The 26,914-nt window shown below is 41.9% G+C and overlaps 1 protein-coding gene across 1 annotated transcript in view; it reads left to right on the top strand.

Annotated features, from left to right (window-relative positions):
- Positions 1-22,028, top strand: part of LOC119657336 (extensin-3-like) — a 33,287-nt gene extending 11,259 nt beyond the window's left edge. The window contains exon 2 of the mRNA XM_038064209.1: positions 20,726-22,028. Coding sequence (XP_037920137.1) covers positions 20,733-21,605 — 873 coding nt within the window. The 5' untranslated portion in view covers positions 20,726-20,732 and the 3' untranslated portion in view covers positions 21,606-22,028. The remainder of the gene's footprint in view (positions 1-20,725) is intronic.
- The last annotated feature ends 4,886 nt before the right edge of the window (positions 22,029-26,914 follow it).

Below are 26,914 nucleotides of genomic sequence, written 5' to 3'. Positions count from 1 at the left end.
TTGAAAGTGGACCCGCCTTGAAAGGCACACGCTTTCCGCACAAACCAGGTACTTCCAAAAACCATTTCGTGCGATACTATTAACTGAATAATCCGCAGTCCGTTATCATTGGTATCCCTCTCTACGTAAGCTATGGAAGCCAACGTATCGCCTGAATACGGGCTCCGTCCCTACTTGGCTGTTGAAATCTCCAAGTACGATTTTGGTATCATATCTGGGACAGGCTTCCAGGGTCCGCTCAACTGCCTCGTAGAAGGTATCCTTCTCCGACTCTGCAGTCTCCTATGTAAGGGCGTGAACGTTAATGAGGCCTAAGTTTCCAAATTTGCCTCGCAAGCGCAGAGTGCATAGCCGTTCGCTTATGTTTCCAAAGCCGATAACAGCAGATTTCATTTTTTGGCTGACTAGGAAACCTACTCCGAGCGCATTTCTTACTGAATGGCCACTATAATATATGTTGTTGCTAGTTAATAGCTCTTCTCAAGGAAATCGGTCCATGTCCACCGCATCTTTTGCAATGCTGTTATATCAGCCTTATATTGGGACAAGTTATCGGCTAACTGCTGAGGAGCATTCGATTTGTACAGGGAGCGCACGTTGAATGAGAAAATGCGCAAATCGTTATTCCTTTGTCGTTGCCGAGTTTGTCGTTGTGTTATCACATCAGTCCGAGGCTCCTGTTGTGGCTTCGTAACTTCGGTTTTCCGTGTAGGGTTGTCAGCCCTACCCAACCTCCAACCTAGAGGACCAGTTGGTACAGTTTGTCCCGTTTTTAGGCGCGGGAGGCTCGCCCTCATCCCTTTCCGTGTGCAGCTTTTCGAGAAGAAAGAGCTCCCAGCGGTCACCGCGTGGAGGTGGAAATAGGGTTTAGTAGTAGAGCTGTTGGTATCGGTTTAGCAAGCATTTCCCAGGTTTTATGCTCCATCGTGGGTACCAATCCACGTTTCGCCTGGGAACTATTCTTCTCTTTGACCACCAATATCAGCTCTCCTCCAACCCAACTTTTTTTTTCGGCGTTGAATTTTTAGATAAGAAAACACATATAATTTTTCTCAAATCGAAATCATTCGCCAAATATCTCCAGACGAAAAAGCAGTGAACGTTATTTAATCGTCCATTGCTCTCCACAAAGGTGATTTATGAAATAATAATTTTGTATAACGTAATCAATTCATTCCTTTTAATGATCGTAGACTATTTAACCTTTTGGAATCAAATCTCAGTCGGCTGACCCCGTCCTTCAATTTTCGAATGCTAACGATGACCTAATATACGATGGTCATATATCGTGTCCCTGTGCAACCCTTTACTCGGTTATCCTTGTGGTATTATGCCCCAAGCTTCACAATTCAACTTTCGATTGAGGATTCATGCATTATATCCTGCTCAACTTTGCATTGCACCTGATTTGCCAGTCTGATCACACCCGTGTAAGACTAACTATAGCTCGGCCCTCAAAGATGTTAACGTCAAGGCCAAACAATAAGACAGATCTGATGATAGTCCTGTGTTTGCAAAGTTTGCTCTTCCTGGTTATCTCTTTGATTTCAAAATTGGGATCGACCGAATACAAAAACTTATTTGCTTGATTTACTGGCTTCGAATTCCCTCGTGTTACTTATATTTTTTCTCAGGAAGTTCCTAAAATATATGGAACTGTCCACGTCTTCGAGATTTTATTTCTCTATTGAGTTATTGGGTTGGCACCGATTTTCTTATTCAGTTCATAAGCTTTGGCTTTTCTCGTTGACCCTTAATCCAAGTTCCATTGATACAAACTCGGCATCTAAAAAGAATCTCTTTGACTTCAAACATGTTAAAGTCCTCCGCGACTACCTCTAGATGGATTGATTTTACTAGTAGTTTTCCTTTTTTGTCGATAGGAATCTTTCGGATGGCATATTCTAGAGCTATATTGAAGAGAATAGGGGCAAATCTAGTGCACATTGATGGTAAATACACAACATTTCTCAAGCACTTGTTTTACTGTAATTATCACTGCTCAGTTTACGCCTTTTTATATAGCGGACACACAATGCGTTTGGGCTAATCTTCAGGTGTTATTTCATTAGTTAATATCATAACAAACATCTTGTATAGGAGGATTGCTAAGTGTACTCCGTCTTTTTTCCATAACTCTGCCGATATCCAATTAACACTAGGAGTTTTGTTATCGCCTGGTTGAACTGCCACTCAGCAAATCGCCTGGATTACTAATGTCTCATTCTTTACCTTTACAGAGGGCCGTATAAGGCTTGTACACATGTTTCAAAGAGTTCGCTGTCGTGTATGCGACACATACCGTATTTTTTTCTTCATACAATCTTCAAGTTTTTAACGTAGTTACTGTTGATTGATTGATTGATTGAAAGAGATACCGTGAGTCCGATTGTAAACGTTTCGATATAGGAAACATGTTGAACCAACAACGAATTTTTTGCCATTAGTAAAGCCGACTGACCACTTTTCGTTATTTGTTAGGTTAACACTGTCGTGACGCTACGGGTCTTCCTGAATCCAAATTTTACGATAAAATCCAGTGTTGTGTCGCTGGAAAACAATGCATCATATGCCCTTTCTAGAGTGTTACAAAAGTCATCCTTAATTGCTTCATCCTTATTCTCAGTTCGCGCATGACAATTAATCAGCCACCAATTGAAGAATTATGGGTGTAGATGAATTTCTGACAATCTCATGTTGATGGGCTTGAATTATTCTAATTAGATGTCTAAAAGTCATATCAAATTGCTTGTTTCCCGAGCTATTTCCACTTAAATGAGTAATGTATCATTGTATGCCATTTATCGGCATGGAATGCCACGAGGTAGATGTTAACCTTAAAAATCACTAAAGAAGTTCACATGCAGTTTAGAAAACGATCGTGGAAAGTTTGGTGGAGATACTATTGTTATTCAATAAGTTATAGTAGACAGAGCCGTGAAGTAATAGTCGCAGTCCGTCATAATAATTCAGCTATTTTATTGTATATCCTTCTTTCGACCTTCCGAGAAAATTCCAGGCCTTCACTAAATCATCTCCTTTTCTCCCCTTACCTTTCGCCGGACTAACCTAAAAAGCACACCGCATACATCTCCAGCCTCGTCCGTATTTCAGCCTCCTGAAAATATTGCAGGCCTTCCCCTCTCCTCTTCACAGAGCTGATTAATCTTAAAGTATATCGCATAAGTACTCTGTCCAGCTTCGTCGCTGCCTAGGTCACACTGTTTCGGCAGATTTTATACTGAAAATACTGGAAATGTTTTATTTTTCTTATAGTGCTTTTTATTGATGAGTATATTTTCATTTTTTAAGTACAACCAACCACAACCGTGGGTAACTTCGATACATCATGGCATGTGATGTTCCACAATAGTGAGGGCATTACAGAACGTTGTAAAATCCCCGAAGGGATAATATATTGCTTGAGTTCGTCATCCAGTTAAATGCCCATAAGACCAGCAAGGCAACTAAGAAAACAGTCGTCGACCTCCCTACTTGGATTGAATCTGTTGAATTCGTTGCATTTCTCGCAATTGCAAATTTTCAGCTAAGAAGTTAACTAATTTTAGAGTTTCAGTAACAAGACTGCTTTACGTAAATCAAACTGCCTCCCGGAAAAACGCGTTTCGTCACTGAAACATATATGGGCCAGTAAGAGAATAGCCCGGTAGAAGGTTTATTAGCTTTAGGTATCAACATCAGCTTCCGCCACTCTCATAATGCTGCGGTAAACATACATATATGGTTTTGTCTTTTGGCTCCTCTACTTGGGAATGGGCACCTCCTAGGCATGGACCCAACACATGCTTTAGAGATGTATTGTGTGGCATGGGTGCTTTTTCCGGGGAGCCACCAGCTTTAGTAGTTTAGTGCAGCCACACTTCCATGAAGCTCTGTTCATCTAGTGCTTTTGTGTGCCAGCCTGACGTCCCTCTCGGCTTTGAATATGGTATTCACATACCGTGTGGCAATCTCCTTAATTCGAAGATCGCAATGGGCATACTCCTCGCTAACGCATAGAGCACATAGAGCATTGTCCTACTCCCATGGTGAAAATCGCATGTCAATATCACCCGAACGTGGATATTCTCACATAATATATGCATATATTACGTGCTCCATACTAAAGGGACAAATGTACACTCAAATGTCTTTATATATGAAATACACAAAACCTTTCGTACCTGAAGCGTCAAGCTTCCGGTTTCCTGACTTGTTTCCCCTTAGGTGCCTGCTAGTTTCCCTGGTTTGGATGGCCGGCTTCAGCTTGTGCTTAGATGCTCTTTTGTTCTCTTGCGATCTATTATAGAGGACCTTAATGGCTCACTCCATATTTTGAATACCTTGGCGCACATTGTGCTTGTCTTTGATGAACATGGTTCTGTTCTCTATGAGTCCTGCCCAGATCACCCTTTTCAAATACTGCATTCCCCATTCCATTTAAGGCGCTTCCAAAACTTTTGCCGCCTTTGGAATTGGTGGAGGCGGGAAAATTGAACAGCTCCTCCTGAAAGGGTTAATCCCTTGTTCTTCGAGTAGAGAGAGAGCGATATCCTTTCAGCTCATCATTTTTCGCCTTCGTTATTGGTGTCATTAGCATTGCTTCGCTTGAACACCTCTTTCTCCAAATCTAAATCACTTGTAGTTGTTGATTCCACGGTGGGCAAGTTGTCCATCAGCTAAGCACTGCGGCCGAGGAACATCGATGACCAGGAGTACGTGTTAATCACTTCCAAAAACCGCCGGTGCTGGGGCTCCGAGCCCTTTTACCGTAGGTTTACATCTTCTCACTTCTTCTATGGTAGTTTTATCCGCGAACTAAAGTCGCACCTCATGGGAGATATGGCAACTGTTCACAGGTTAACCGGTCTGACCCTCACATCTCAAAAATGGTTCCTTCTGTTGATACGAAATTTGGCTGAAAGGTGGTACCTGCCAATTTCATTGCATGTAATGATTAACATAGTTCCACGTTGAGTTTAAGGGAAGGTTCATACACACAAATGAAGGGGTTGAATTTTTTTTCACCATCACGTGGGATGTCAAATTAAAGGTTTCGATTAATACCTTGCAAAGCCGGTGTTTATTTTGACATTGATTGCAAACGAGAAGAGTGCGAGGGTTTCGGTCAGTTACATCAAGGACCCGATCTCAGAAACTACTCAACCAAAATGTCTAAAAAGAAATATGGTGGTCCATGGCATGGTATCTGGACCTCAAAATGCTCGACATGTCGATACTGCTTTAAATAAAGTTAATAATAGGGTATCACCATATTTATACCCACAGCTTGTTATATTGCAGTAATATAGAGGGCGATAATTTGGTGGAAATCGCGCTATTACTAACAGAATTAAAGTTGATCAAATTTACCATTTTTGTACAAATTTCTTGCATTCTATGACAATGTTATACCATAGTGAATGATCAGATAAACTAAATGCATAAACATTCCGAGCTAAGTACCAATGGGCTTCCCAACTTGCTTCAATTACTTTCTAGACCATTATCGAAGGAGTAGTCAGGCGTTCGAGGTCTACTTTTAATTACAGCCTAGCACTTGCAAAACCATTCACCACAAGAACTATTGTTCAATCGCACGATTCCTAGTAACTAGTGCACACCGCATTCAACGGTAATCTTATATACTTTCCAGCCAGTATAATTGATGAGTTCCTGTGTCAAAGTATCTTCCTGGGCAACACTTAATCATGCCCACTGATTGGTAATTGATATTATTTTTATGAAATCCATTTGTTGGTATCTAAAAAACGATGCTATGCTAATCCATAATACCCAAACCTCCGCCTTCATTTCAATCCGAAAGTAATTTCTATTTAGCTCTCTCACCTGACTTCATTTTCATTTGACCTTCAACTTGATTCCATTACGATAGGCGGGTCAGTTTTCACTCCAAGACTACTAATGTTATGTCTTCAAATTTATGTAATTAATTCTGATCCATTTACTTAACGACTAAGATAAAATCATTTTCGAGACGTGTTGAAAACTTTCGCTAAACGCATCAATTAAGCAAAACAATTTCAATTGCTGGATTTCAAATTTGACCAAAACATAATGACGCCTTCAAATAAAAAGATTCAAGCCAGCAACCTGAAAACGTATGTAAATAACTCTGTTTTAATATCGCTGATGCGCTTCCTATCTATCATTATACTACGAATCCGTGGAATGTCTTACGAATTATCTAATTTTAGACTGAAAGAGTATCTAATTAGTAAAATTGGGTTGTTGAGCACATGTTGGAGCCCGCTTGTGATATATAAACAGCCAAACTAAAATGTTTTGACTGGTGATTATTCGTTCACTTTTCAAAGTAAACTTTTGTTAGCAGATTCAGTGCCCCAATTACTATCTTACAATAAATTGAGGAAAATATTAAATGTATTCAATTTTGGGTGTTTTTTGTTTATTGTTAATATGATGGAGATACATTTTTTCAGGTTTTCTAATAACTGACGCTTTTTGAATCAACCATTTAAAATTTCAAATCTACGTTAATGCCAAAATTAACAGTTTTCTTTTGGAGATTTACTTAAATTTATTCAATATCGCTAATAAAGAGCCACCTGGCACCCATGCATGTTTATTTTTATATAGAAAAGTCACGGTTTCAGCACCGACATTCCTCCCTAAGTGCTAATTAACGACTTTTCATTTTTTCTGTTTTCATTGTCTTGTTGTTTTCTTTTCCGATGTTATCGTCTACAGTTCAGAACTAACGAATCGTTGAACAATCGGATGTACAGTGAAACCAATAATGTGGCTTCTGAATAACCCGCAGCAATAGCACACTTTACTCCATCGAATGTTCATATGTTGCTGTGTATTTTGAGCCAGGTAGCCTACGTATTGTTGCGTTGCTACAAACCAAACGTAGTCTCGTACAGATAAATGTTGTTTTGATAGCTACACTTAAGCTGTTCAACACCTACCGCTAACACCATAACTGCTACTTGGGAAGATCAGTGGCAAAGTACACGATCAAGTTACTGTCGCGTTGTAGCTACTGGAAAATCAATGGTCAAGTGTTGATCGTTAGTCGAGTTGTGGGTACTTATCCATGGAGTACAAGATTAACGCGGTGATCCTTAGTTATGATTTATGTTTATGGTCAATTATGGTGCGTAGCTGAGGAGTTTTGTTTCGTCTGTTCTTTGGGGGAAGGTTTGGAATTAAAAACCGTAAAAGCAATGGTTTTGTTAAATGGACTTTGTATATTTTTCCCTGAACCATGAATTTAAAAGGAAAAAAATGGATACTACTCCTATTTCCAGCTACCGTCTAATAATAGACGATCACGTTGTATAATATTCACATGCATCAGATATGAAAAACAAAAACCAACCACTGAAATTCAGATAGTCTATTATATTCTCAATTGAAATTGAAATGGACTTCCAACAAATTCACTTTCAAAATCTTTTTCTCGAACGTTAGCCAGAAATCTCATAAAAGATAATATCTTCCTCCTGAAAAAGATGATTCTTTTCTAGATGGAAAGCATTCAAACTAACGAGCACAAAATGATATTCATTAGCGTAACGAATAAATTCAAGCTCATAATCGCATCTAAATACTCTTCGAGTACTTGAGTACTTCATCAAGCGAAGGCGCTACTGATATCCAAACTCGCTGAATCGTCTAATTCTTCCGCGCTTTTCAGACGATTAATGATAATTTGAGTTATGATCTTGTAAACTGTAAATTTCTGCGGAATCTTCCCAAAAATTCGCCATAGCCAAGCGAAATTCATCACTTGCACGGCACTTCAGGTGGGCCGGATTGGATGTTCCAATTTCAGAATGTGGAGATGATGATCGCGATCAAGAAATTCCATGTTCCATTTACTTTTACTCGGACTACCTTTGCGGTTGTTTTTTCACTTTTCTTTACCTCTCGGCTCTCATGAACCTCCGTGAGATTACTGCAGCAGTCGTGAAATGAATTATGGACATGGCAGGAGATCTGGTGAGATGATGATACACCTGTCTGATGGCTGCAGATTAAGCCGATTTTTTCTTTCTTTCTTCGGCCTAATTAATATCCGTTAAGGCAATATGATGACTGTTATTCTCAAAATTGAACAATATTTACGCTGTGAATAATCATGTCTGTAATGTGAACAATACGTAATTTAAAAGTGTCGTTGCATTTGCATGACGCCTCGTTTTCCGGTTATTTTGTTTGCATCTACGATTAACATTGGAATATTTACATGAAGACATCAGATAACCGATTTTTACCATGTAGTTCCTATTCTATTGTAGTTCAGGAAAAAAAGGTATTCAGGCTAAATACGTTCCTTTCCAAAAGCAATTCAGAATATCTCATCAATTCTCTGACCTATATAGCGAAAACTATTTTTAGCTCAAGTAGGAGTTACTCTTCATCTGAATTATCGCAATCTGGGCTGAACGGGATTCTTTCTATAATGGGCATTCAGCGCCTAGTAAATGCAGGCGGGTCGACCAGACATGAATTGTTCTAGTGTTGCTTTAATGATTGATAGTGCAGGAAAAAGATTCGCAAAACAGCCTGCACAATATCGAACACATAAAAAGAACTGAAAATCTGAGAACCGTTTGAAGTTTCGGGATATCGAAAGCAACCGCAAGAGATTCTAGCGCAATGCCCGCAAATAATAATATTTATAGAACTATGTGCAATCACCATAGGACCAAATTTCTTTTATTTAGAGAGTCCATGGTTTAAAGACTACCATGTTTCTAATTTCTTCTTCGTGTAGCTTTTATCAAAGATAGATGCTTAAGAGGTTGTTGCGACCTTTCACTGTCAGTTAACCGCATCATGCAGTCTTACTTTTGGGTTACGTTTTTGTTAGTCCTTAACTGTTCTACTTTACAGATGAGAGAACTATTTCAAGCAGAAATCTATGAACTACTAACTAATTCGGTAATGAATATCTAAATTTATCATTTTAAACTTTAAATCTTTATTTGAAAACATCATGTGATGCTTGGAAACAACTATTCCAAGGTGCTCGACGACGACGACCAACTTCCGTCTCATCAGAGAACTAGCCTAGAACGTTTGATACATTACTTCCCTCCTCTCTCGGCTTAGGGAGTCCTGTCACCAACGGGATATTAGAGGAGGAAGGGAGTTGTTAGTTTAGGGACCCCCTTACCATCCAGTCCCTTCACCGGTCAAGCTCAATCTTCTTTGCAACAAGAACAGTCCGAACATAATGCGCAACACGACGCTTCTCAAAATCCCTCTAAAGATGTTGTCTGGAGAGAGCTTCCCTGTATCTGCATAAAGTTGTTGGCAGAAGCCATCCCAACTTTCACAAGAGAAAAAAGAGTGTTTGGCGTCGTCCACCACTCCACTGCAGAACACACAATCAGGAGATCGTACCTTCCCAGTCTTGTGCAGGTACGACTGAACCTCCGTGCCCACTTAGAAGTTGGGTAAGAAAGTAATCAATCTTACCATGATTTCGTTCCATAAACCCCGCAGTCCACCTCCTTTTCGGCTCATTTTTTCAAGCGTTAAATTTTAAGAGTTAAATTTTCGCCATTGCGGGTAGAGATAGCCTTACGTTCCTGAGCAACGGGGGTCACTCCCTCGGTCACCACCGCGGTCGGTTCTAAGACTGAGCAACAAGCAGACGCCACTCATAAAGCCTTCGCACTGTAGAACAGAAGGGACTGTACTGCTCCCATAAGAAGACGTCCGCGTGGTAGATATAGGACCCCCATCATTCACCATTAACTGATACAAGGGCGAGATCCCAGTTGCAGCCCTGTTCCCTGCTGCTTTGATTTACTCGAAGAAGCTCATTCTCGAGTCTAGGATTAAACCAAGGTATTTAACCGATGATTTTGACTCTATAGTCAACTCACCAATCGATACGGGACGCAGGGTCGGGATTCTCTTTCTTCAAAATGACCACTCCGGTTTTTTCCAGTGCAAGGCTGAAACCTTGAACAGTCATGCATCCGCTTACTCATCTTATCAATATACCAAGTCTGCTTTGCACCCGCGGAACTTAAGTGGTCCTTCAAGGCCGATCGACTTTCCTGCATAAGACGGGGTATTTGATGAATGGTTTGAACTCTATCCCGTTTCCTCACGAAACCGTAGAATTTCTTTCAGTTTGCGACTGACGCACGGTGCTACTCCCGACGTGATCGTTCTCTCACCTCCTAGTATCTCATAGAGCAGGAAGCGGTCTTTCAAATAATCCCTGAAAATCCGCAAGAGATAATTCGGCACGTGGAATAAGTTTTCAAATTTGCCCTCTAACAGAATCAAAGGCGTTTCTGAATCACATCCACGACTTCTATAATATCACCGTGGACTTTCCTGATTTGAACCCGAACTGCTTGGAGATAAGTCTACGGCAGCGCTGATTGCTTCAACGAGTCCCCATAGGTCCGTCCTTATTTACCTTGTTGACTAGGTTGTGCCAGCCGCGAGCTTTGGTTTTATTTATCGCGCTGCGGCGTTTCCTTATTGCTGATTTATCCCCTGCCTTTATGGCGCATGCCTCCTTGTTGGCGTGTAAACGGTATGCCAAATGACGGAACTCATTCCGTAGGACGGCAATTTCTGCCGTCCATCAGTACATAAAAGGTTTGTCACGACTGGGGCCCCTCCGAGCGTTGAAGCGTCACAAGCTGTTGTTATCAGATTCCTCACTAAAATTACAACAGTGTCAGCTGCAACGCTGCTACCCCCCGAAGCGCTCTCCTGCGCGACTCTGTTCCACAAACTTCGACGAATGTCCCGATGTTTACCCTTGCGACGTTCCACACGCGGGTTGGTGCACGTCGGCAAGTTGCGTTAACCAATTCAAACGCAATGTTCTTCTAGGACTCACCATCCGCCCACCGATGGTGCCAGAGATTCCGAGCCAAAAGTTATATCAGGCATAGTTCCTTCGCAGCGTAGGGGCCGGAACATTGGTGTGAATCCAGTGCTTAATACAATGAGCGTGGTTCTCGCGCCATATCCAGGATCCGTTTCTCTCTGGAGTCTAGCTTGAGCATACCCCATTCAAGGGCCTTAGCATTAAAGTCACCTCGAGGATTCACTCCTCTGTGCCCGAAACGGCGTCCTCCAGAGCATCAAGTGGGCGCCGAAAGTCCGATATCGTCTCACTCGGCGTCAGGTAAACGGTAAAAACGTTATTCCTAAGCACTAAATCCGGAAAAGAACCATATCATCCGCCTTGGGCTTCCGGTATTGCTCGTAAGTAGCACTAGATCATCTATTACCTCCGCAGCAAATTGAGCTAGCCGCGAATTGCTAGCGGTTTCACTCCGGTGCTTATTAGTTTGTAAGATCCAGATCATGTTAATCGCGCCCTAGCTCCTATAGCCTTAAAGATTGGACACCGTCCCAGGCACGAAGTGTGTGCAATGCGTTCATCTGATACGCACGATCCTTGCAGAGAAGGCAATTTTTGCTCTCATTGCAGGTCTTCGTTTGATGACCTACCTGACCCCATCTGCGGCAAGCTGTCCTCCCGTCGAGTCCCTTGCAAGTTCCTGACCTGTGTCCGTAAACCACACACCTATAGCCCTTAGTGGGGGTTATTAGTATTCGTACCCTGCATCCCACCCATCTAATTTTGATTTCCTGCGGTTAAGGAGTTCTCAGTTCTTTTTGGCGTCAAGCATGCACTGAAGTGATACATACCGGATATGTATGCATTGGTTACCTGTGGACATTCACGCTTTAAGGTCTCCTCTACTACGACCTTTTCTGTGAGGCAGTCAAGATCTCGGATTTCTAAAGAGCAGATAGGCGCTAGACTAGAAACGAGAACCTTCTCACCCAGTTACCTCATGACTGCCTCGCAGAACGCACGAGCGATGAAACTCACAACTATATCAACTGATCGATTCACTTCTTCACTGCATACGCACCACAAACAGGTCGACCTGATGCAGAGAAAGATGTCTTCTGGCAACTTTTCGCTGCAAACCCCTAAAAAGTGCGGCATCAAGTATCATGCAAGAAAAGGGTTTGAAGCACGCAATGATGGTGGCAAGCGTATAGTCGATTTTACAGACACCGATGATTTTGTACTTGTCAACACATGGTCAACCTAACGATGATCTCATATTCCTACATTGACTATCATTGACTGACATGACTAAATCCTCATAAGATGCAGACATGTTATCACCGTCACTGACTGCAAAGTCGTTCCCTATAAGACCATCGCACCTCAACATTTACTGTTGATTGACATCGTGCGAATTAAGGCACCGATGAAACAGCATGAACAACGCACTGGTGCGACGAACCGCGACGGATAGATGAGAAGAATATTTCCAATAGATTCCAACGGAGAAATTTGTACATCCGCATTACCCTCCCCCTGCTCTCTTTCTTGATATACCCACTGTCATTTTTGTCATTTTTTAACAACCGGCACTCAATAAAAAAGACACTATCACTGTCAGAGGCAGTGACCAGATTTGACAGATTTAAACAATGGTGAACTGCATTATGAAATCGCTTTACGCATCAGTCCAGCTTTGATGAAGTCGCGCTCTACATCAGGTGGTTTTTATGACCGATCCATCAACGGAATTACCGCAGTGCCGTTCGCCCTATCGCCCTCTACGATTCTGAGTGTTACTGACTATAAAGGATAATGAACGGCGCCTCCCGGTACATGGTTGTTCTACGAAATTGAGAAAAATTAGGTGTTCTTGATTTTGAAACATTGGACCACAATCTGATGTATCCCCTTTGTCCCTTTTTTGATGTCTCATTTGAACTTAAAGAGCAAAGAATGGGAAATAGGATGGAATGTAATTTCCAGTAGAAGAACAACATGCGGAAGTCCTCAAAAATTTCCTTTTACGAGGCATTGAGGCCTAGGCTAGGATTATAGGCCAAATAGTTAACTAAAGATATATTGTCTTACGAGATAGAAGAATTTCTTATTCAAGTTAGGGAAGCTAGGCTCCCAACAGATGTAAACAATACATTCCCCATGATTCCTCAATTACCAACTTCATCTACACTTCGGTGACCTTCAATCGTTCACATTGAAAGTTCCTGCCCCATCTGCAAGTACCTCCATCGTTATCTTTACTCATGGTTCTGCGCAGGTGATAAGCCCACGCAAAAGCTAGCTCGGATTTCAGTCAAGGCTGTTGTTTTTCGGCGTAGCCAAGGTTTAGAAAACATTCGGTCAAAGAATCTCGAATTACAGTACAAATCTGGTATCCAATCGTAGACAAACCTTTCACCGTACATTCTAATTCCGGTCTGGCTTAACCACAATAAGTTCAAATTTTTATGGCGCCAGAGCCAGCAATTTCACCAATTCATATTTAATATCTCTGTTATTACTCCGTGTTACAATAATCTTTTTTATGAAACCAACGCTCAAGATGCTATTGCTATAAAAAGGTCTCATTATCCATCCATTCAAGAAGAAAGATTCTTTATCCAAACAGCATTCCGCGTGAAATATTGAGATCATATCTACTAAAAACTGAAACGCATAATTTAAGATAAAATTTCGCCGGAACAGATTAACTTGTTTCAACATTCCCAAATTTCATTCAATTATAACAAATGCGCGAATGCTCAGCAATAACAACAACTCACAGACGAAACAAGGTTAATAAAGCCATCATCAAAGTATGCGCCACACCTTAACGATTACTGGTCAACAATCGAGTTTATTTACCATCGTTTATAGCGCACGTACGTACTTAAAAACTTAACCATTCCATTTGCGCTAACAAAGGCCAACTATTACTTTTATCTGCGTTTCCCCAATGAAAATAATGCTGAATGAAATTTGCCAAAAATTTGATCGCATATCTTCGAGATCATCTTGGCTGATACGAGAAATGGGAAAAGATCTTACCTGGCCCGAACCAGCAGCACAGTAACGGAAGTTAGTCGGAAAGCTGATTATTATCGCTGCTGAAGTTTGCTTCCATTTGGCCAGTAGAATTTCAATCAAGTTCACACAAACGCCTCTGGAGAAGAAATTCTGAAGTGAGCGATTTGAGGGCCATTTATCTGATAACAAAGAAATGCAGAATTCTGCAAGTGTGTGATTTATGTTGTCGGGATTTTAAAATATCAACGCGGGCAGTCTGATTGACAGATTCGATGGGAAGACCTAGAACGCATTGACGGACTTTGGAGGAAAAAAAGCTGAATGAATGAGGGCAAGTCTTCCATTATTGTGGATTCTCTTTTGCGTGGCACCTCTTTACGATTATGGCATTCTGCGGGTATGCCGCGGAAAATTCATTACAATTCAATAAGAGAGGCGAGTGATAGACAGGCTACGTCATTGTATTAGATAATACTTCGCATTGATAAACAGATAACCTCAACTCGGGTACAATGCTCGCATCTATCAATTCTTTCCGAATCGATCAACGCAGATATGCAGCATTATTATTCAGCGAGCGAACAAATTTAGCATTTTTACTATCTGGTCGCATGTAGTACACACCGTTAGTATACCGTTTGAGTGAAATCCATTGAGATTGGTCTACCTCGTAACTAATTTCAGATATTTCGGTGAAATTCTGGCAGATATAAAGTATAACATTCTTGAGAAATCAGCGCAGAGCCAAGTTTTTTAGAGAACTTCATCCCGAAACTTTGTGGTGGACTGAAATCAATCAGAATCTACTGAGTTGTTTTCAAGGCATCCGATCGGATTTTTGGCTTCCTTTTCTTTTGTTTTGATTGTGAATTTCGGAAAACATCGTCCTATTTGTTGGTACTGCTGGAATGGAAGTCATATTTACTGTTCCACTGGAAAAATAGCAGAATTTTTAGCAACGGAATTGCTATCGTTTTTCTTTCATTTTGTTTTTGTTTCACAACCATAGAATAGTATCTCAGAAACTACCATCGTTGGTTAGCCTCTTTTCAATGTGATTTTATAACTTTATTGTGTTTGTGTAATTTTTTTTGGCATATTTCGCCCGGGAGCAGAATCTGCTCATTTATCATTTCACCAAATGCATGCAATTTCTGGTGTCCTGCTGCTTATTGCTGTAATTCCTGAGGTCCTGGAACGTCCGGAAACCTTTTTACTTTTAACCCGATTCACTCGCATTTAATAAATTCGTATTAAATTATCTGCCACCGTTTATCTATGAGCGTTTAAAGTTTTCCAAGGAATTCCCGCACTTCCTTGCCATTCTTACAAATTCGTTTACTATCTTTTCCTTGGGGGCTGAATTTATCATGGACATACATCTGCAGTCAAAGATATGCATGCATGACTCTTACCGAATAAAACCTCCCATATTTTCATCACACTGTCCTGTTATTGCCTCACCCGGCTGTTAAGTGATTGCTTCACTAGTTCTTACTGCTTAGCTCGGAGATAATTGAGGCAACTACCTTTTGATGCCTTCGTTTAGTTTCTTCCTACCGTTAAATGGAACATTAGTTAAATCCCGAAGTGTCTCCCACAGACTTAAAATGTTGGTAAGTGAAAAAAACGTGTTCTGAATCTTCGGTTTCCCTTTCGTACGTGGCACTACCAAGGCATTCCAAACCGAATCTATAAAGGAACTTACTGCACCCACTATGTCCGCTTAAGAACTAAATTAAATTACAACTCGTTCGGCACTGATTTCACACAGTCCAAATGCCTATTTTTGGAGTAAAACTGTGTGTCTTCCGACCGTTCTTCGTCTGGTTCTATGCTGTTTGTCATGCAGCCAATGAGCAGCGAAAGAGATCTAGCGCTATTAATGCATCCGGCGATATCAAGTCCAGTACCACACTTTCTATATACAATATAATATACAAATTGATCGGCGTGTTCGACACTCTACCCATTAATGCAGCTAGGAAGAATATGATGACCTCATTGAGAACCTTGATTTCGTAGGTGTTTATATTCAGTCCAACTCTACCTGCCTCTCTTTCCAAACTCAGAGTCATTTCACCAAGGTCCATGAGCTGGTGAAAGAGCAAATAGATGTCATCAACGTAGTCGAGGTGTTTGTAAAAAGATGTCATAGTCCATTGAACTCCTCCCCGTCCTCCGTACAAAGCAGCATAAAAAAACGGCACGTTATTTTAGCAATTACCTTTACGGCGGCATGAAGCATGCAGAGGCCTGTCCAAATGTCGCAAACGGACGTCCTTCCTTGAAATCTTAACAATCATCCTCTTCTCCCACTCTCCCGAAAAGATCTCGAAGCCGACCATCAGAAGGTGATTCCTTTCGAGGCTGGTGTCAGCGCTTGCCTTGTTATACACATCCAGGAGACAACTCCAACTGATTTAGTCAGTTGAAACCCAACCGACCTTATGGCACGCTCTGTGATCGAACAATGTGCCACCAATGACGAAACGGTGGAAGTTGCAAATATCCACAAACCTTCCACCATTTTCGTTAGGATCGCCAACACCGTATTTTCCCATCACTTGGACAAGCAAGGTGTTGTCAGAGTCCACCTTCGCATTTAGATCACCCATCACGATCACAATGTCACCTTTAGCAAGTCACAACTGAACTCCGTTTAATTACGCGTCGAAAGTATCCTTCTCTACTATATGGGAAATCTCCGTTGATGTATAGCATTGTACAATTGTGATGCCTCTTAACCTGGACCGGAATCTTGCGTTCACAAGTCTGTCAGAAACCGGCTCCCAGGTTAAACGAGCATGTCATGCCGCATCCGTCACAAACAAACCTTCTACTACCACTTGGTTTCCAGAGTACAAAAGCACATTGCCGCTAGAGGAAGAGGAGTACTATCCAGAGTTCCAACAACTTACTTCGCTTAGATCCAGGATGTCCAGCTTATATCGTTGGAAGTTCCTATCGAGTTAAAGAAAGCGACCATTCAGAGTGTCTTATCTACATTTGTCGGCAAGCGTATGCACATTCCCGAAACTTATCGTAGCCCGTTTTCGATTGCCAAAGGTAGACGTTTCGATAGCAATAAAGTTTCAACATTTACAGGTTGCTAACCAACAAATTTCTATCCCATTCAGTCGCTTCTTACGACAAACAGGTATAACTTTATGTGTCTTCCTAAAGCCTAACCCACAGAGCGTACAACCACTTAGTTATAGATAAATCCAGTTCAATACTAGTAGGTTGGTGCGTCGGTATGTGGCACCAACGGCCTAACGAGCATTTTGGAAATCGAATTCAATTTGATATATAACCGCCGCTATCAATGATTGGGGATAGCTAGCTATAGATTATCTGCTCGAAAACCTTGGTTACCCAGCTTTAGGATCTGTGCAACTTTTTGCCATTTCCACTCTACGAAGAAAGACTTTTTTTAAACAGTCTGTGAACACCCGTGTGAACATACTTGGTACCGTTCTAAGCAGGTGATACTGTGCCTTGTTAGTGATTCAATCAATACCGGGGCTTGCGTTATTCCAGACCCTTTTTGCTGTGTCCAGTACTTCATCTTCGCCTATTAGAAGGATACATTCAGCAGTTACTGTATCATAGGGAAGATCATTTTCTGATAGCAATGTCATAACTACTTATCATAGCAATCTTGAGGCATTATTATTATCCTCATTATTCTTTTTGTTTCGGAGCTGCCCTGGGTAAGTTTCCCAACCGTGGTCTCATCCGGAATGCCCTCGACCGCTCTCTATGCACAAGCACAGGTATCTTGCCCAATCTTTAGCTGTTATAGCAATTCCTTCGTTTGATTGCATCATCTATCCCGATCGTGAGGAGTTTACCATTGCCTTCCACCGTGCTTCTGATGACTATTCATAATCGCGTATGGAGATCCTCATTTTAAGCGATTAGGAGACCCATGAGATTTTCCGTCTCTATTGTTGCGTCTTTCGGAAGAAGCACTGTCACTATGTGTGCTCCTGCTATATCATCCACAGGATATGTCAACAGTTCTGCCAATTAGCAGCCTGATAATTTAGGAACTATAGTCCTAAGCCATTCTGCAGTGTCCCCCGTCGCGTAGTCCATCAGTATGTGACCTGTTCGAAAACGTACGCCGGTGACCACAAGCTACGCATTCTATCTTTTCCACATGTGCCTGACGACAAGGTCTCCGAAAGTTTCCTGCCCGGGAAACGTTTTTGACAGTATGGCCAGTGGAATGCCGTTGAAATATAGCTAACATTCACCCCTTCACCCCTGACCTGTCCGGGTTTTCTCCCCTCTTGGGTTCAAATTTAAGTTTTTTTGGGAGCATTTCCTCTCCCTGCTCCCCGCTTTCTTGGCTCCGATAAAGATGCCTTAGATCTGTCCTGAAACTTCTTAAGGACCTCTTCTGGTTTCAGGCCTTCCTTCAGATAACGCAAGTATCATTTGGCGCCTGCGCCACTGGGGTCTGTTTCTTTCCAGTCGTCTGATATATTGATCTCAGATGTGCTTTAATTTGTCGCAGCTTTCTGAGCAGTGTCTTTATTGGTCCTTGTCCTCGCAGTGATTCAACGTTGACCTTGGAGCTACTGTTTGACGTCCCAACTTCTCCCTTTTTGGATGTAATAACCTGCCTCTCAGTATTTCGGAGATGTGCTTCCGCCTGATTAACCAGTTTATGTACGGTTCGCCATCGCATAGTTTCTTTATTTTAGTACTTGTACTCATTTGAGTATGGGGGTTGGAAGGTCCGCCGTACCATAGTCCGCGTAGCTCGGTAAGGTCATACTTACTCACTGAGGCAACCAGATATCAGTGAGGCTCCGTTCGAATGCAGTCATTTACCCCTCCCGACTGCATACTATCCAAATGGGCACGGTTTGCATGACATCCTGGATTGGGGAAGATATTTTTCTACTCACCAGTCTAGATTCGTAATGTTTTGTTAATAATAGAGTCCCCTCGTACAAGGTGTGGCTATCACCACTCACTAACGACGTTTGTTAACAAGGCGCATGCCCCTGAAAAGCCACACATCACCCTAGAAGAGAGCGGCTCTGTTTCAGCGAGAGTTAGGTTGTCTTAGTTGTTCGCTTTGAAATTGAATATAGATGAATATTCAGATGGAGTCAAAAGCTTTCTTGAAATCAATGATCCATATTCTTCGGTCTTCTAGTCTAGTGACCGCTTTTCCAGTTCGGAAACTGAGAAACGTTCAACGTTTTTATAAACCTTTTATCATGTGTTTGGGAATTTTCCTGTCATCCATTTGGCCTACATGGCCTACAACAAGACGGAAATTTGATGTTGTTAGTATCTTTCAGCTCATCAAGTAAAAGGTAATTTTGTACCTTTATTGCATCTGGTTCTCGATGTATGTGCCCTTGTGCTGAACCAAAAAATTTGCCTGTGGATCCATCGCATCTGGTAAGTTGCCTCTCTTCTGGACGAAATCACCAACTTTAATTTTCTAACATATATTGAGCAAATAATGGTATATCTGGGAATTATGCCTCTACTCGCGAAAATCCAGTACATCCATGGCAAATTGGGATTAGATTATTTGAAATAATTAAGACTTATTTTTCCTATTCGCTAGTGATATTTATTAAGCCTGCGAATATCGATATTTCGGGAACCAATTATTCCAGTCATCAATGCTAACAAGAGGCTTGTTGTCAGTTGCTGCAATCTAAGACTCGGCCTGTCAGTTTCACACTAAAGTGAATAGTCTAGCATACTAAATCTATAAGCATTGCGAGCTGCGTACAAATGAGCCAGATGTCTGTCCTGAAGCGTCCAACTTCCGATTTCTCGGCTTGTTTTTCTTGTTTTCTACTGTAAAGAAGCCGAAAAAAATGACATCCACAGCAATAGAAATTTATATAGGTTGTTTTACAAAACCAAAGTCAAATTGGGCTAAGAACTTCTTTGACTTATTCTTTTCCACATCAGTGGCTATGTTGGAGTAGTTATCGTGTACTTGTGACAGGAGTTCCACTGGTTCCTGTAGAACCTCATTATTGTTCATTGACAATCTAAAGGACTTGCTTATTACTTTCAGACAGTTACCCGGGCAAGCCGGAAATCGGGAGCTACCTTAACTGCTTCTATCCTTTATTTCCTACTGAAGATGTCTTTCTCCTAAAAGCTAAGTTAAGGCGAGCAGAGACCACCATATCAGGGTTGAATTCGAAAAACGCATATTCCATTTTCTGAAAGTACGAAATGGCTAATAGCGTCCTAGAGAACGCCCCAGATCGAATACAATAGTACATTAAAGCAAATAATAATAGAAAATGGATGGCCAGCCTCATCCTTATTCATTGGTCCTTATTTAGTTGGTATAAAACTTTGTAGCAAAATTTTGAAAAAAAATTGAATTTTAAATGGAAAATTCTGCTATTGGAATGGAAAAGTCTGAAATTTCTGAAATTGGTTTGGAAAATTCTGAATTAGACATGCAAAACCTATAAGCATATAGCAAGTCCTTTGGCTTCTAAAAAAATGTCGCCATCTTTCTGGTGAATTCAGATCCTGACAATACTGTCCTTACTCAGAACAAGATACATAGTGTAAATCACGCGTGTTCACGCGGCCTATAATTTTTTCACCTTGCAGATCCACTGTCGGCGTTTCATGACTATAACATAAAATTGATTAGGCTTAGCAAATAGGACTTTGCATGACATATAACGCAGACTGGACACTGTGACTCGTTAACAATCTTATCTAAACTGGACTTATTCGAGCTAACCTCATTTCGCAAACGATACGTTGTAGATTATATTTTCTATCTGATCGCAGTTCAATGCAATAATAATTATATCAACTTTTTCTTTCTATTTTCAGATAAATTATGGCATTATTAAGGACACTATCGCTATACCTGCTTCTCGTATCGGCATCATTTTCACTAGCAGTTCCAGCCGCTACCCCAAAGTACGCTAACAACAACCATGCGCAATTTGTTCACGAGAAAGAAGAACCAAAACCAGATTCAAGTCCAAATGACGACAACGATGACTTTCATCTTACCAACGATTACAAACCAGATCCGCCACCGTTTGCATCATGGAACCCTTACTCAATGAATGAAAATAATCCAGCAGCTGCTGCTGCACGTTACATGGGATTCTACGGGTATCCAAACCCAATAATCATTCCATATCCTGTCTTTGTATCACAAGATCCATACTATCCATATCAAGATTTCGATGATTATGAGGATATGATGTCTAGAGCCAGTACAAGGCGCGGTTCCAACTACAGGAACTCTCCTATTTATTATCTACGTCTCCCACCAACTCCTTACATGTTTATTCCTGGTCTCGGCTACCACTCACAGCCACCAACCTTCACTCCAAGCTTTTCACCCCTATTGCCTTATAATCCTATCCAAGCTCTTCCTGTGCCGCCGGCAATCAACCCCTTCATAAATCTACCAGTACCTTTCATTTCCAACGGTAAACCTACAGGCATTTATCAATTGGATTCCAATCCTCAACCTCAACAATATCAACCATTTGCTCCACCCCCACCACCAATCCCGTCGAGACCATATCGACCACCAACCTTTACTCCACCCCCTCCACAAAGCTATGTTCCCTTCGACTCCAAGATTTCTCAGTTGAAACGCCCTTACTTGTTTAACGGTCGCCCGGAACAAATCTATTTACTGCAGAGTGGCTTCAATCCTATGTACCAAAGCCCTATTCCGGGATATTATTAATTATAACTGTAACGCAGCCGTGAACCACCAACTGGTTTCTTGTAGACTTTAAAGTTCATCTTGACGTTTAATTACTTTCGCTGTCCCTATTTCGTTTGCAATGATGCAACTGCACTTCATGCAAAAGAACTGGGAGAGTTTTACTGTAATTAGGGGATGAACGTGCAAGGAAACTCTGCAAGAAACCAGCATTTAATTTAATTTACATATATAAGTAGCAAGAATAAGAAAATAATTACACTTTCTTTGGATTCCCTTCATACTTTCAAAAATTGGTGTTGGCACTATAAGTGAGATTTGCTGAGTTGTTCAGCGATAAAAATTGCAATCTGTGATTGACTTTTATAATTTTTAGGGCCGCCAAAAACTGAAAAAATTACTTTAAATTAAAACTAAGAATAAAGAATAATAATACTTTCGTAATGGTTGTTTTAATTTTTTTAATACTAAATAACTTGTTAGGCAGTCCCTAATTTATCCCAAAAACACTGAATTAGTAAAATAACTTACCTAAGTTTTAAGCGCAAACAGGAGTTTACCAACTGGATTGTAAAATTCGACCATTTCGGGCTAAATTTATAATTTCCTGTAATTGAAAAATTGCCCCATTGATAAATTCAACATAAAAAAGCCATGACGCAACCAGAATTGTCAAAACATTACTCAGTTCTTGTTATACTCGTACTCAAAGGCTACAACCACACGCCTTTGTGAGTGAAGTTATAAAAATAAGTAATTTTGTTGCTCCTCCTGACTAGGACATTCCGTAGACCCGTAGTGTTATGATTATATTGTACTTCTTGTTTCTTTCTTTCCACTGGAAGAGAAATACTTCGTGTATGCAAATGAAATCCTAGATAGGATGACCTCAGGGTCTCAATTTGCTGATTCTATTAGCAGTTTAGTCTCCTGCTAGAGAGCAATTGCCGCCTCTGGGTAGTCGTTTCGGTTGACAGCTCCCCCACATACCCCATCGTTATCTCCTCCTTCTAACGTTACTAGAAAAGAAACCTTTCCGAAAACCTCGTTAAGCCAGCTACAAACCCCGATCCGTCCGAGTATGCTATCAAAGAAGAAGCAACTGGGAATCTAACACTCACGCGCCAGACCTCTCTCGCCCGGAAGACATTGACATATATTGGAACAGTAATCGCTCCTGAGCACATCTCTGGACAGGTTAGTATCATGGTTAGCTCCACGGAGGTAGGATGACCCCTTCACGACTGTTAACTGGCTACCCTGCTTTAAAGCTCCTACGTTGAAATTATCAGCAATTATTCTAGGGGTGGAATATCTAGCATCCAACACCAAACTTTCCTCACTTTGTGCTGTGGACTGTTTGTATAATATATGTATACGAGGGTATCAACAAATTTGGGGAATGGAGAGGCTGCAGAGAATGTCGCTTTTTTACCTACACTAATAATGAAAATCACTATCGCATAGAGGACCTGCGATTTCGTTCTGGGCAAAGGCAACTCATCAAATGCTTCCTCACTTCTGTCCTCAGATCAAAATGATTAACCGGAAAAATCTTTAGAAGCGATGCTTTACGCCCTGATGAAAAGCTTGCACTTAATGCTAGAAAGGAAAGTACGGCAACTCTCCGCCTCCTCCTCCTCTCCGAGGAACTGAAAAACCGACTACGACCGGCTCTTCCGCGGTACTACAGCTCAAATCTACCTGCAAGTCGAAGAGGAAGGCTCGGCAGAAGGGAACGGGTACCACTAAGGAAGCGGAATACAGGTCGAATCCTGCCTGTCAGAACCTTCTCCTTCACTCTTACAGGGAAGAATTCAAGAAAAGGAAGCTAGTGACGTGGTCGCTACTGGTTTAACGCGGGTATGTGGGAATGAAACCAAACGGCCCGACACTGTGAGGCTGGGAAGGATCCAAGCCAGCGGCAGAAGAAGGTGAAGCATCTTGGGAATGAGGATATGGATGTAGCCCCACCACTAGGTCCGGTAATTTCCAGGAAAATTGGACTCAAGGAAGTGGTATCTTCGGTGCTAGGTGGGTACAAACTGGTAACCCCAGTGTGATCCACGCTGGATTCAGCAGACAAGACCAGTGCAAGAACCGTAAGACCAACACATCTGTGGTGGGCAACGCTTTAGGGCCTACATCCCTGCGTCCCGCGGGGATTAGAACCGGTGCGCAGGCAGGTGATCAAATCATCGAGAGAGATTACAACGAAACTGGTCCCTCCCATAGGAAAGCGGACACCAAAGCGAGAAGGAAGAAGACATATAAGCAAGGTGAAGCCTCATTTCTGACCGCTGCGTGGGATTTTCATCCAAGGATGGCAAAATGTCAGAGGGACAATTTACCATCCCCCGGAAATGCCTATAGAGAAAAATGCTGAAGCCCGGAACGAAAACAGGACTGTTAAAGTCATGGTTTTCAAGATGGGCTCCTCCATTTGGTGTACATTGATGAGGCTGCTTTAAAGAGACTTTAGCAGGTAATCCCGGCTTTGAGTTTCGGCTGGCCCAAGTTCACAATTGTGAACACTGAACTGCGCAGGACAGAACATGTTGGATGTTGGGTACCTGATCCTCGAACAGCAGGAGACATCATCCGCATGTTGGGTGAATAGAACTCGGGTATGGACATCAGACACTGGAGGGTAAAATTCATAAATGTCAGGAAGCACAAGTCTACAAACGTAGAAGGTTTTTAGCTTGGTATTCGAACTGGACCAAACGAGTTTGAAGGTACTCAGGGATAGTCATCATATGGTGTTCCATTATTTCCTCGATAGAATGAAATTTAATCATATCAGGAACCTGTAGAGAATCACCTCCATTTGGAGAGCGAAGAATAATGATGGTTTTCGACTTACATAAGGTAGAGCAAATTGCAGCACCTTCGGTGCGCTTTCCCACAATGGACGTGCGCGTGCAGAATAGTGCATCCCCCTATGGGGGACTCGCACTGGTAAAGGGACTACAGAGTTAATTCTACCTGCTAGTAACTTCTCCTACACCATTTATGAAACATTCAGAAGAAAGGAAAGTCAGACACGTGAATGAAACTGGCCTGACCAGTTCGTGTGATCGGATCTATGCAAACCGGAGTTAAGGCGTTAAATGGAAAACTGACGACTGGGCTGCATAATGAGATGAGACCTCCAAGTGCGGCTATTCTCAGAGAAATCAAACACGAAGGGATCGAGTCCCTGGCGGTATGGTGTGCGGAAAGCTCGGACACGCGCCTACCGTGGGCTCGGACACGCGCCTACCGTGGCATATGCTTCAGGTTTTCGGCTTTCACCATGACGATATTCCTCGAGAAATTGGATATAATACTGACGAACGATTCTCCCAGCATCTCACCACCAATTGCTAGGTCAGGCATCAGATGCAGATCGAGATAATGTATGACGTCTCATCGCTATGGGCCTAAGTTATGGGTCATCTATCACCATCGGAGGAGTGATAATCCTCCTGTTAGTCATTTATCGCCACCAAATCCTTTCCACGGGTTACAAAACCTCCAAGACAGACAGATAAAACTTGATAAAGAAATGAAAGGGGAACCGCTGTATCAAAGATTGCGAAACTTAGCGAGCCGGTTACTCCCAACATGTCACTTACATAACATCAACTCATTTATCCTTATGTCAGCATTCATATCTTCATACACTTATTCTAACATTTTCAACTCATTGTAAGCTGAGTCTCAATAAACATTCCACGGCACATTCAATGACCCAGTGACGGAGCGAGCAACTTGCATGTCGAACGCACATAGTTGTATTCACACGTGGTGGCCCTGACATCGGAAATCAATTTTTAACAGTGAAAATTGTTTTTTGGTGTCAGTACAGAATCGAAACACTCTTTTCGAGATTCGCACGGTTTCAGAAATTGCTTCACAATCATCGATAGGTTCACGCGGTGGCCTGAGGCGATACCTCTGAAAGACATTACTGCACAATCTTGTGCTGAGGCCCTCTGTCGAGAATAGATTCCACGGTTTGGTGCACTGGTAATTATAATCGCTGGCAAGGGAACGCAATTTCAGTCCTCTCTTTTATCAGAGTTGGGCAAACTGCTCAGCTTTAATGGTCGCAGGTTCTACCACTCGTTCTATTTGGCATCCGAACCCCCAATCGACAAGAATTTGCTGCAAGTCTCGCGGTGCTGGTATACTGAAAGAAGCTGAGAGTCCCCCGAGACCCTGTTCTTGACATCAGGTCGGGACGCAACGCTAACAGTCTGTTGCGTCAGCTCAAGGACGCAATGCTGAAGCTAATGCAGTCACCACCCACCATTCACGCGAAAACCGTGACTGACTTGCTCAGGGATCTCGAATCTTATACGCATGTCCTAATGAGGACCGACGACCCTCGGAAGCTACTGTAGCCATCTCATGAGAGCCCCTTCGAAATCCTCGAGCAAGGCGGAGTCCATTATGGCCTCAACGTCGGAGGAACGGTAAAACGAGTCTCCTTGACTCGATTGAAGCCATTCGCCCAGCAAGAAAGCGGAATCAGGAGAAACTGCGCGCGACACGTCCGTTTTGACTTGCAGCAGCCAAGTTGAGTGAGCCGAGCATCTAGTTCCTTGCTGAAACCCCTTAGGTTTCAGCTGGGGTTAGAGTCCTTTCTGAGAATTTACAAGGAGTGTTGTGTGAGTGATTAAAAAAAGATATTTTAATATTTACGCAATAACTTCGCAAGAATGTTGTCGGATAGAACTGCAATTAACCCTTACCAGTGCCGGAAGATGGATAAGTTTTGTTATTATTTTTGCCAAGTTGTAATTTGCGTAGCTTATAATGAATCATGAATCTAGTTCCATATACTGGTACTCACATGGAATTTAGGAGGAGTACTCTCAAGAGTTGTACCATCGCACTTCGCTTCAGCCGAGAGTGTCCTCATTATATGCTAAACTTTCGACGTTGGTGAAAGCAGGAGCCTTTAATACCGTTGTGAAGGAACGCGCGCACATGCCAGAAACCAATTAAAAACTATTTTCGATAGCCATTAAGTTCATTGTAATCCGTGGTATGCTTGACGTTTCGGTAGCGATAGAATGTTGAAATGTGTAGGTTGCCTTTGAATATGTAATATCAAACTATAACCCGTTTTAGGACCCTTCTGTTGTTGACCAGGAAGGAAATTAACTAAATGTCAGAGAGCTTCGATTGGCGATTGACAGTGTTATTGTCTTCTGCCAGGTGATATTAAACGGTGGTAGGTAGGTATCAGGGCGGCTCCGAGGAGCTCAATTAGCGCTGTGGTGCGCCGTTTTGATTCCACAAACTCCTAACACCGTGACTACTATTGTGGGAGCAGG

This window comes from Hermetia illucens, chromosome 5 (genome assembly GCF_905115235.1).
Source record: "Hermetia illucens chromosome 5, iHerIll2.2.curated.20191125, whole genome shotgun sequence".
NCBI classification, from domain to species: Eukaryota; Metazoa; Arthropoda; class Insecta; order Diptera; family Stratiomyidae; genus Hermetia; species Hermetia illucens.
This window is presented reverse-complemented; position numbering and strand designations above follow the sequence as displayed.